This window comes from Sphaeroforma arctica, assembly GCF_001186125.1.
Source record: "Sphaeroforma arctica JP610 unplaced genomic scaffold supercont1.406, whole genome shotgun sequence".
NCBI lineage: Eukaryota > Ichthyosporea > Ichthyophonida > Sphaeroforma > Sphaeroforma arctica.
Genome location: NW_014040152.1, coordinates 24,871 through 36,408, shown reverse-complemented (window position 1 = coordinate 36,408; position 11,538 = coordinate 24,871). Strand labels below are relative to the sequence as shown.

General features: G+C 42.6%; 2 protein-coding genes across 2 annotated transcripts; one reads left to right on the top strand and one right to left on the bottom strand.

The window, feature by feature from the left end:
* Positions 1-167: 167 nt before the first annotated feature.
* SARC_05957 (hypothetical protein) lies at positions 168-7,803 on the top strand (the record flags this gene model as incomplete). The annotated part of the gene is made up of 8 exons (XM_014300161.1): positions 168-274; positions 359-467; positions 1,116-1,232; positions 2,371-2,561; positions 3,205-3,419; positions 4,205-4,428; positions 6,037-6,156; positions 7,088-7,803. The coding sequence occupies 8 exons, from the start codon at positions 168-170 to the stop codon at positions 7,199-7,201; spliced, it is 1,197 nt and encodes a 398-aa protein (XP_014155636.1). The 3' UTR covers positions 7,202-7,803.
* Positions 7,804-9,020: 1,217 nt separating this feature from the next.
* SARC_05956 (calreticulin) lies at positions 9,021-11,333 on the bottom strand. The gene is made up of 3 exons (XM_014300160.1): positions 11,175-11,333; positions 9,843-10,849; positions 9,021-9,259 (listed from the first exon to the last, which is right to left on the bottom strand). The coding sequence occupies exons 1-3, from the start codon at positions 11,251-11,253 to the stop codon at positions 9,161-9,163; spliced, it is 1,185 nt and encodes a 394-aa protein (XP_014155635.1). The 5' UTR covers positions 11,254-11,333; the 3' UTR covers positions 9,021-9,160.
* Positions 11,334-11,538: the final 205 nt, after the last annotated feature.

The window sequence follows — 11,538 nt, the reverse complement described above, 5'->3', positions numbered from 1 at the left end:
CGATACTGTTATTATATTTATGTATTGTAAATAACCGGTATATTGTGCATATAATGTGATATGAGAGTGTCATTCGAATATAATGTCGATCAATACACTGATCGGTGATACGACACCTTGGTCAGCTCGCCATTGTATGCGTCTACCAATTACTCTTGGCATCTCAAATGGGTCTTCTGTGCACAGCGGCCTATTCCGGCCCCCATAGTGCCACCGCAGATATTTGTACCTACGCTGCGTGTACCTACACGTACACACCAATGACATTAGCCCTGTAAGTACGCATACGCCATATACCATACAGAGCCTTAACATTACGTTAATTCCCATGTTTTAATTCTAACGCATACGTGCAGAGTCTGGCGTATTTCGAGAGTAACGGCTTGCGTTGCGACGTTCACTACAACCCAGCCGACTTCTTCTTAGAGGTGCTTGTGGAGGACAAAGCATCGGCAACCAAGTTACAAGTAGGTCAACGAATACGGATGCATATACAACCCACCACAAGTGTGTACAAATAGCGTATATCTATACAACCCACCACACACGCTTGTACAAATAGCGTATATATATACAACCCACAATAGCGTATATCTATATAACCCAACACACACGTGTGTACAAATAGCGCATATTTATACAACCCAACACACACGTGTGTACAAATAGCCTATATCTATACAACCCAACACCACACAGTGTGTACAAATAGCCTATATCTCAGCCCAACACACACGTGTGTACAAATAGCGTATATCTATACAACCCAACACACAGGTGTGTACAAATAGCGTATACCTATACAACCCAACACACACGTGTGTACAAATAGCCTATATCTATACAACCCAACACACACGTGTGTACAAATAGCCTATATCTCAGCCCAACACACACGTGTGTACAAATAGCGTATATCTATACAACCCAACACAAACGTGTGTACAAATAGCGTATACGTAGTCTGGTTACTGAGATATCATCATGGGTGTGCGCAAGTAGGCCACGAATCGGGATACGTATAACCAACCACACACGTGTTTAAAAATAGCGTTTATTTGTAACTAAGTTATAATTTGTGGGCTGTTATAACACCCGTTAAACGTTATGCATAGGATTTGTGGGCTGTGCGAATGACAGATAGCGATGGCAACCGCAGGCGGATTTCTAGTGCCATTGGTGAGGGCCACCGCGCCAGGGCAGCGGATGTGGCACAGAGCAGCAGAGAAAACGTAAGTCAAGTCAAGGAAACGTAAGCAATACATTTTTCTGAATACGTATACTGTAGATAAGACACGGTCCGGATGAAGTGCTATTGAATGGTAGGCGTGCGTGTCTATCAGTGCGGCAAATCCATTCGTGGGTTGGGTATGGGCAAGTGCTTCGGAATCAGGTCCCTTGTGTAATGTAGTGTAGTGTAATGTAGTGTATGGTCTGTAGTGTAGTGTAGTGTAGTGTATGGTCTGTAGTGTAGTGTAGTGTAGTGTATGGTCTGTAGTGTAGTGTATGGTCTGAAGTGGAGTGTCCGTATGTATATTGTGAAGGGCAACTAACACATGGGGACTTTGTTGGCAGTACCATCTAGATGTTCAATGTATTTTGGATTTGTTTTTACACCTGCACTATGGGTTTTGCGTAGGTCAGTAGAAACCATCATGTCTGTGTAGGTAGGTAGTTGAATATACATGCTGCTTATTACTTACGTAAGTGTGTACTTGTAGGTAGGTATTTGAATATACGTGCTGCTTATTACTTACGTAAGTGTGTACTTGTACGTAGGTATTTGAATATACGTGCTGCTTATTACTTACGTAAGTGTGTACTTGTAGTTATGCAGTTGAATATACGTGCTGCTTATTTCTTAAGTAGTACGTTCGTCTCATATATCCACCCATGAAGTTTGCTCTCATACCACCGGTAGGCTTTGCTTCGCTGACCCATACTGTTTAGGTTTTAGGGGTTTACACTGTTTAAGGTTTAGGGTGTTAGACGGTTTAGGTTTAGGGTTTTAGGTTCTCGAGATTGATTGGTTGTTGAGGCCATGAGGGTCAGTAGGTGGTCGTTGTGACTATGCGTTCCGGAATGAAGTCTTCTCGAGTACCAGTATAGCCCCGCCAACCCTCAGCCTATGTGTGTACACACAAAAGTATTCATAAATGTATATATTACACACATACGTGTTTATAGACGTGTATATCACACACATATATTTATACATGTATACATTCCGCACATGCCTATTTATAGATGTGTACATCGCACACACACGTATACACACCTAATAACACATACACACCCCACCCACCCAACCGCTCACACTCACCCTCCACACCCCTACCCACCCAACCCAACCCAACCCAACACCCTCAGGCTGACTTTAAGAATGGCCGTTGGCCCGTCCCGTGGTACCAGCAACTGGCTGTGCTGACCATGCGTTCGTGGAAACAGAATCTGTCAGAGATCCTGGCGCCTATTAACTTCATCCAGAGTCTGGTGTTGGCTGTGGTCATAGGTCTGCTGTGGTTTCAACTCGACAACGACGAGGCCACAATTGGGGATAGGTGTGTGTGCTGAAGGGTTTAACGTACACATAACGTTAACGTGTACATAACGTTTAGCGTGTATCTCGGTGGGTGTGTGGTGTGTCTGTACGTTTTAACGTGCACATAGCGCTTAGCGTGTATCTCGGTGGGTGTGTGGTGTGTCTGTAGGCTGAGGATGAGGGGTTTAGGGCTGTGTGCGGTGTTGTCTTGTATACGCAGTGGTGTTTGTTAGGGCAGATGTTATCGTTGGTTTGAGGCTATGGGTGCTTGGCTTGGTGTAGCGAACGTATTGGCGAGTGGTTTAGGTATGGTGCTTCTCGATGATGATCCTATTTATTATCACATACTTTGTAGAGCGAGTGATCATCGGCAACTTATCGTAAAGATAATATATCTACATACCTACACCTACAGATATAAGACAATATACCTACCTACCTACACTTACAGATATGGACTGCTCTTCTTCATAGTGGTGTTCTGGTGCTTTTCGCCCATGATCTTATCCATCAACACATACTGTGTAAACCATCGTAAGGATAATACACCTACCTACCTACACTTACAGATATAATACATCTACCTACCTACACTTACAGATATAATACACCTACCTACTTATACATACAGTTATAAGATAACTACCTACCCACACTTACAGATATGGACTGCTCTTCTTCATAGTGGTGTTCTGGTGCTTTTCGCCTATGATCTTATCCATCAACACATATTTTGTGGAGCGAGTGATCATCAGCAAAGAGCGTAGTGCCGGTTCGTACCAAGTGTCGGCGTACTTCATGGCCAAGTCCATCTCTGAGACCCCCTTAGTACTGCTGCTGCCCACACTGTTCCTGACTATAGTGTATCCTATGACAGGTAAGCTGTAGTGTGCGCGCGCGCGCGCGTGTGTGTGTGTGTGTGTGTGTGTGTGTGCTATTTTGTATTCTAAGTAGTGTTATAACCATCAACTATACACACACAATCACTCCTAACTATACATCACCTACCTACTACACACACAATCACTCCTTAGAAACTATACACTACCTACCTACACACCACCTACCTACTACACACACAATCACTCCTTACTCACTATACACCACCTACCTACTACAAACACAATCACTCCATACTCACTCTACACCACCTACCTACTACACACACAATCACTCCTTAGTAACTATCACCACCTACCTACTACACACACAATCACTCCTTAGTAACTATACACCACCTACCTACTACACACACAATCACTCCTTGCTAACAAAACACCACCTACCTACTACACACACAATCACTTCCTACTAACTATATACCACCTATCAACTACACACACACACACTCCTTACTACCTATACACCACCTACCTACTACACACACAATCACTCCTTAGTAACTAAACACCACCTACCTACACACCACCTACCTACTACACACACAATCATTTCCTACTAACTATATACCACCTACCTACTACTCACACAATCATTCCTTACTAACTATACACCACCTACCTACACACCACCTACCTACACACCACCTACCTACTACACACACAATCGCTTCCTACTAACTATATACTACCTACCTACTAGACATACAATCACTCCTTACTACCTATGCACCACCTACCTACACACCACCTACCTACACAGCACTGGGAGACATCGGCCGCTACTTCCAGTCCTTAGCCATTCTGTTATTAACGGCGTTAACGGCTCAAAGTCTTGGCCTGGCTCTGGGTGCAACCATCCACAACCCACGCAACGCTATAGTAACGGGTTCGGTGACGTTGCTGTCCATGATGCTTTTGGCGGGCTTTTACGCCCAGGAGTCTCTCCCGGATTGGCTTTTGTGGGCCCGGTATCTTAGCTTTGTGGTATGCAGCTACTTGTGTTTTAGGGTTTAGGGTTCTGTGTGGGTGTATGCAGCTACTTGTGTTTTAGGGTTTAGGGTTCTGTGTGGGTGTATGTAGCTACTTGTGTGGGTGTATGTTGCTACTTCTGTGTGTGTGTATGTAGCTACTTGTGTGTGGTGTATGTAGTTACTTCTGTGTGGATGTATGTAGCTACTTGTGTGTGCATGCATGTAGCTACTTGTGCGTGTATGTATGTAGCTACTTCTCTGTGTGTGTATGTAGCTACTTGTGTGTGTGTGTATGTAGCTACTTGTGTGTGTGTATATGTAGGTACTTGTGTGTGTGTGTATGTAGGTACTTGTGTGTGTGTGTATGTAGCTACTTCTGTGAGTGTGTCTGTTTCGCTGGGATGCATGCAGCAGTGTTGTGGATTGTGATAGGTACGCATGTAGGTGTGTGGATGTGCACACATGTATGCGTGTAGATGTGCACACATGTATGTGTGCAGATGTGCACACAAGTATGTGTGTAGATGTGCACACATGTATGTGTGTAGATGTGCGCACATGTATGTGTGTAGATGTGCGCACATGTATGCGTGTAGATGTGCACACATGCATGTGTGTTGCTGTGCATGCATCAGTCTGGTGGTATAGTTGTGTACGGATATGTATAGTAAGCACACAAATACACGTGCCACTATAACAACTCAGCATTACTCAGTCAGCAATGTCCGAGGTCTGTCGTTTGTGTACACACGACGGCGCAGAGTCCTTATTTAGAATAGTATTCCTTATATAGAATAGTATTCCTTATATATAATAGTATTCCTTTTATAGAACAGTATTCCTTATATAGAATAATATTCCACCCACTCACTCACAGCTGCAATGATTCTTTCATAGGTGTATGTTTTGTTTGGCGTCTGCTTCACTCACAGTTGAATTGCAATGCCTCTTTTGTGTGTGTTTGTTTTGTGATGCTTCTTTTGTGTGTGTTTGTTTTGTTTTGTATATACTTCACCACCCACCCACCAATTCACAGCTTCAATGCTTCTTTCGTGCGTGTTTGTTTTGTGATGCTTCTTTCGTGTGTGTTTGTTTTGTGATGCTTCTTTTGTGTGTGTTTGGTTTGTTATGTATATACTTCACCACTCACCCACCCACCCACTCACAGCTTCAATGCTTCTTTTCGTGTGTGTTTGTTGTGTGATGCTTCTTTCGTGTGTGGTTGTTTTGTGATACTTCTTTTGTGTGTGTTTGGTTTGTTTTGTATATACTTCACCACCCACCAAATCACCCACTCACCGCTGCAATGCTTCTTTCGTGTGTGTTTGTTTTGTGATGCATCTTTTGTGTGTGTTGTGTGTGTTTGGTTTGTTATGTATATACTTCACCACCCACCCACCTACTCACAACTGCAATGCTTCTTTCGTGTGTGTTTGGTTTGTTTTGTATATACTTCACCACCCACCCACCCACTCACAGCTGCAATGCTTCTTTCGTGTGTGTGTGTTTTGTGATGCTTCTTTTGTGTGTATTTGGTTTGTTTTGTATATTACATTACCACCCACCCACCCACTCACAGCTGCAATGCTTCTTTTGTGTGTGTTTGTTTTGTGTGGGGTAGTACTTTGCCTACGGAGCGATGGCGCGGATCGAATTCTTTGGCGAGACGTACACCTGCGCAACGCCGGAGACGAATTCCGCCTACGGAAACTGTGCAAATGGCCCTATTACGGGCGAGGAGGTGTGTGTGTGTGTGTGTGGTGTGTGTGTACGCTGAAACCTACTAGAAAGTACATTGTTTGGCACACCAGACTATGTGGAGTGTATGGTAACAGTCTCTCTCGTGTGTAATATATGTGGAGTGTATGGTAACAGTCTCTCTCGTGTGTAATATATGTGGAGTGTATGGTTACAGTCACTCGTGCGTAATATAACACAAGACAGTTACGTGCGTTGTCTGGCTCATTGGCTTATGTGGAGTGTATGGTTATAGTCTCTCTCGTGTGTAATATAACACAAGACAGTTACGCGCGTTGTCTTGCTCATTGGCTTATGTGGAGTGTATGGTTATAGTCTCTCTCGTGTGTAATATATCACGAGACAGTCACGTGCGTGCAATCGTCGTATTTCATTCGCTCGTGTCAAACCTAGTCACGTTCGTATTTAGTGGTACATTCTCAATGGGGCCTAGATATATGTCATTTGGGTGTGGACATAGGCTTATCTTTGTGTGCGTTTATAGCATAGGTTGGTTTGGCTTGTGTTGAATAGGCATGTTCGTATTTTAATGGGTTGGTTAAGTTTGTGTTGAATAGGCATCATGTTCGTATTTGGTAACACATTCGCAATGGGGCCTAGATATAGGTCATATGGGGCCTAGAAATAGGCTTGTCTTTGTGTGCATTTATATTATGGGTTGGATAAGCATTTTCGCATTTGGCAACACATCCTCAATGGGTCTGTTTTATACTATTTATAGAACAGCTTCTCACCGTTTTATACATTTTATTGAACAGCTTCTCATCGTTTTATACTATTTATAGAACAGCTCCTCACCGTTTAATACTATTTATAGAACAGCACCTCACCGTTGTATACTATTTATAGAACAATTCCTCACCTTTTTATACTATTTATAGAACAGCTTCTCACCGTGTTGTTGCATTACACAGGTCATCGACTTCCTGGATCTGTCGATACCTGTGTGGGCCAATATACTGGTGCTGGTGGGCTACTTTCTGTTCTACCGGGTGTGTTCATACCTCGCTCTGAAGTACAAGAAGTAAATACAATAGGCGCTTTCTGGGACAATGGGCTCTCTTCTTAGGCCGTCTTATTGCAGGATGTACCCAAATAATCGGTCCCTGCCCTGTCCAGGCGCTTCCAATAGCAGACTGAATGACGGACAAAAACAAAGACGTGTACCGAACTATGAGAAATATCAAATGCACAAGGTAGCCCGATGGTCGCATACTCACACATCATCCAGGACATTACTGTCTGCATCAAATCGCGACCATCTAAGCACCAGCTAACTCTAAGAGACTAAGGTGTGAGCTATAAATCAGGGTAAGGTGCTACATAACTATATGAAGAGACCAAGGTGTGAGCTATATACCAAGGTAAGGTGCTAAGTATATGAGGACACTAACGTGCATCAGAGCGGCGTCGGAATACGGCACATCAAGCTCAAATAAAATACTTACAATAGAGTACGTGATCTTTTACGAACTGTGGTATATAATCTCTATAAATCAGCGGTAGTTTTAAAGTAGCTGGTTCTAAGAGTCGACTTCTTGGTTGTTTTCAAAGAATGAGTGGTGCCTTGAGAACAATCGATCCCGTCGTTACACATTTAAACAGATTATTGTGTAGTTTGTCTTGTAAAACCATTACACCGAGTATCGTCGTTACACATTAACAGGGCGCTTTGTAGTTTGTGTCCAGCTCAAGATGGCAAAAGAAAACGGGGACTTCTACGCAAACCTGCGGCACCAATGCGTCATAGCTCCTCTCGTTCCTTTTATTGAAACAAAAATTGGATTGCGTAAGAAGCCATTGTTTAACATTCTAACACGGAACTAAACGGCGACAGACTAAAACGTTAGAACACCATCCCTTGGAAAGAGAACGTCAAGAAGCTCATGGCATCGATTGTCACAGCATATGGAATGGATAAATCGCTGGAACACAGCAGACATCGCTGACTACACTTCATGCCACAAAGTTGGTCATATGGAACGGATTCGAAGTTGTATAGTGATGGACCTATCAGCTATTAAACGTATTAAGAATCGAGATGACCTTATGGCTCGTATATGGGCGATACCCTTGGAGACATCGGGCTGGGTCTAACGCGACCGCGCTATGAGTAAGCCTGGGCTAATATTCACGATGTAAATCAACTTCTGAAGTGTGTCCGTGTTTCGTACTTCTGTTGTAACTCGAATATAGACCTGTTGTAATTCGAATATAAACCTACTGTGTAACTCCAATGCAAACCTACTGTTGTAACTCCAACATAAACCTTCTGTTGTAACTCCAATGTAAACCTACTGTTGTAATTCGAATATAAACCTTCTGTTGTAACTCAAATATAAGCCCCCTCCGTCCGATACCGCATTGAACCTTTATTTGCAACGTAATGGATAACATACACTTTAGTAGGAGCTAAATCCAATATCAGAACATCATATATACCAATATAAATAGATGTTTGTGTGACAGCCACAACAGAAGGTCATTAAATTTCTTGATACTGCACCTTCTACACATGGTATCAGTACGAAAATTATACTGGGGAGCTTTACCATAACATACAAGGAAATAATATAGAATAGGTATATATAGATATAGATTTATATAGATGTAGATATATTGGGACAAGCAGATAAGTATAAAATAGGATAGGATAGATATATATTGAGACAAGTATAAAATAGTATAGGATAGACATATGTTGAGAAAAGTATAAAATAGTATAGGATAGATATATGTTGAGACAAGTATAAAATGGTACAGAAAATATATATATAGAGAAAAGTAGACAAGTATAAAATAGATCTATATTCAAACAAGTATAAAATAGAATAGAATAAATACAAATATATAATGAAGACTTTTTTAATACTGAAGGTTGTATCTACCTCTAGCAAAATTCACATGAACATGAGATGGTACCAATGCTTGTCATTCGCATTACAACATTTCGCTTGCTAAGTTATAGAAATGGGATAAAGTACTACTTATAGTTCCTCCTCCTCATCTACATCTACATCAGCTTCAATGACCTCTTCATCTTCGGCTCCCTCAGCGTCTCCGCTGGCCTCATTCTTAGCCTTCAGCTGTGGAGTTAGTCAGGATCATAATAGTAAAAATGAGAAGAAAAAAAAAGAACGCTCAAAACAGAATCGTGGCAAATGGCACTGAAATTCAGCGCGGATAGTACACGTCAATTGTAGGGCTTGTATTAGCAGTGGCAATAAAAGTTGTCGATAGCACATAGAGATTGTCTTGACAAAGACACACATTAAATCATATGGATACATATCTCTACTGCTGTATAAGTAAATAAGCGAAATAGGAGAACAACAACGATCAAGGCACATTGAATAAACCCTAAAGCTCTATGCATACCTATGCTGCTGTATTAGTAAATAAAACAATAGAACGACAATGGCAAGGACAAAACCACATATAAATCTTGGCATATCTGTACAGCTGCTTAAGCAAACAACCAAAATAGAACGACGACAATGACAAGGACAAAACCACATTACATCGTATCCACAAATCAATCATACCTATACCTATATATAACGCCATACTAAATCCCATCGAATCTATAAATATACACCCTCCATTCCACATAATGACTACCTTGAGAAACTCAACTAACAAAGAAAAATTACGTTTGAAACCACACACCTCTGCCATAGCCTCGTCAATCATCTTCTTCTCTCCTACCCTTAGTAGATCAAAGGTCTCCTTTGCGAACTCCTCAGCTTCGGCCAGGTCATCCGTAACAATAATGTTATCGAAGATAGTACCACTCTTCACCTGCCACAGATCAAACCCAATGAACGCGTTATCTTCGAAAGCGTGTAGGTTCTCATCCTTCTTGTAGTCGGGGTTGGCCACTTTAGGTCTTACCCACTTGCCCTTGTAGTCGGGGTTGTCGATAGTCTTCTGCACCCAGGGTCCACGGAACTCGGGGTTGTCAATCATGGGAGCCTCCCACTCACCATCCTCGTCCTCGTCCCAATCCTCGGGCTTCTCGGCGGTCTCGTCAACAATGAACTCGGTGATGTCATCGTAGTTGGCGGGTTTGACATCGCTCTCGTCGGGGATCTTGACACGCTCGTCCCAGTCTTCAGGCTTGACGGCGTCCTTGTCGTCAATCTCCTTGGGCTCCAGGATGTCCCAGTCTTCTTCAATGTCTCCCTTGGCAGCCGACTCGTGGTCAATCAGCACTTCGTAAGTGTTGTCGGGGTGCACCACTAGTGTGTACAGGTGAGCGAACTCGTCTGACTTGGCGGGTACATCGACCTTCTTGAGATGATTCTCGCCGTTGTAGGTGAAGATCACGTGCACACGCTTGGTAGAACCACAGATGTCAGGGCCAAACATGATGTTGTACGGGGTCTCCCCATCCAGTTGCGTCTGTTCCAAACCAGAGGGATACAGCTTGATGTAACCACCACCACAGTCAATGTTTTGCTCGTGCTTAGCCTGGAACTGCACAACTAGATCCTTTCCTTTGTTGGAGAAGGGTGTGTCAATCTTCGATGAAATGCCATAGAACTTGCCATCCTCGCTCGTCTTGACGCCCTTGTCGGCCTCGGGATCATGGTGGTGCTTGCCCGCAGATAGGATGAACTTACCCTGATCAGCACCCTTGGCAGTGCTCTCAATCCATCGCTCAGTGTACGAGTCTATTGAACATGGGGGATAGTTATAATAAATTGAATTCAATGAATATGAGAAGAACGTATTGGATTGGGTCGATTAGCACGGGAGCCAACACATATCGGGCTTGAAGGTGCAGCTGAGCAGTTACGTGTCATGAGCGACGAGTGAAGATAAACTGAATAATGCAATTTTGCATGACAAAGAAAAGGCCACTTGGCATCTGTTACAAACACCGCGTTATAATATAACATCAATGTTGTGTCTGCGAAGGTTATAAATAAAATATAATTGGGGTATACTCACGTAAACATAAGGGATGCAAACAATGCTCATACAAACCATACGTACCATCGAACGTCTCCTTGAAGAGAACAGTGCCTTCTACGGCGGCAACGGCCATAGCAGCCAGTACAATCGTCTTAATCATGATGTGTGTGAGTGGTTGTGTGCGTGTATGATGCACTCTTAAGATTATACTAAACAAAGAGAATATGCTGTGTACTTGCGTGTTTACGACTGTATATATATATATATATATATTTTCACTTTCAGCCACACAGACAATTTACGTACTTTTTTACACTTACACTGCCCGCTGAGTGCTGTGTCATCGTGTCAAAAGTGAAAAGTCTGTTATTTTTGTGTTGTCTTTTTCGATGATGTTTTTATTTCTTAACAATTATCAAACAGGACAAAAGATCCAGTAGACAAA

Excerpts from the sequence above, each read along its gene's own strand:
- SARC_05956 (XM_014300160.1), bottom strand. The coding sequence starts at position 11,253 with ATGATTAAGACGATTGTACTGGCTGCTATGGCCGTTGCCGCCGTAGAA. Across the intron at positions 10,850-11,174 it reads CTTCAAGGAGACGTTCGATG|ACTCGTACACTGAGCGATGG; the intron begins GTACGTATGGTT and ends CATGTTCAATAG. Across the intron at positions 9,260-9,842 it reads TTGACGAGGCTATGGCAGAG|CTGAAGGCTAAGAATGAGGC; the intron begins GTGTGTGGTTTC and ends CTAACTCCACAG.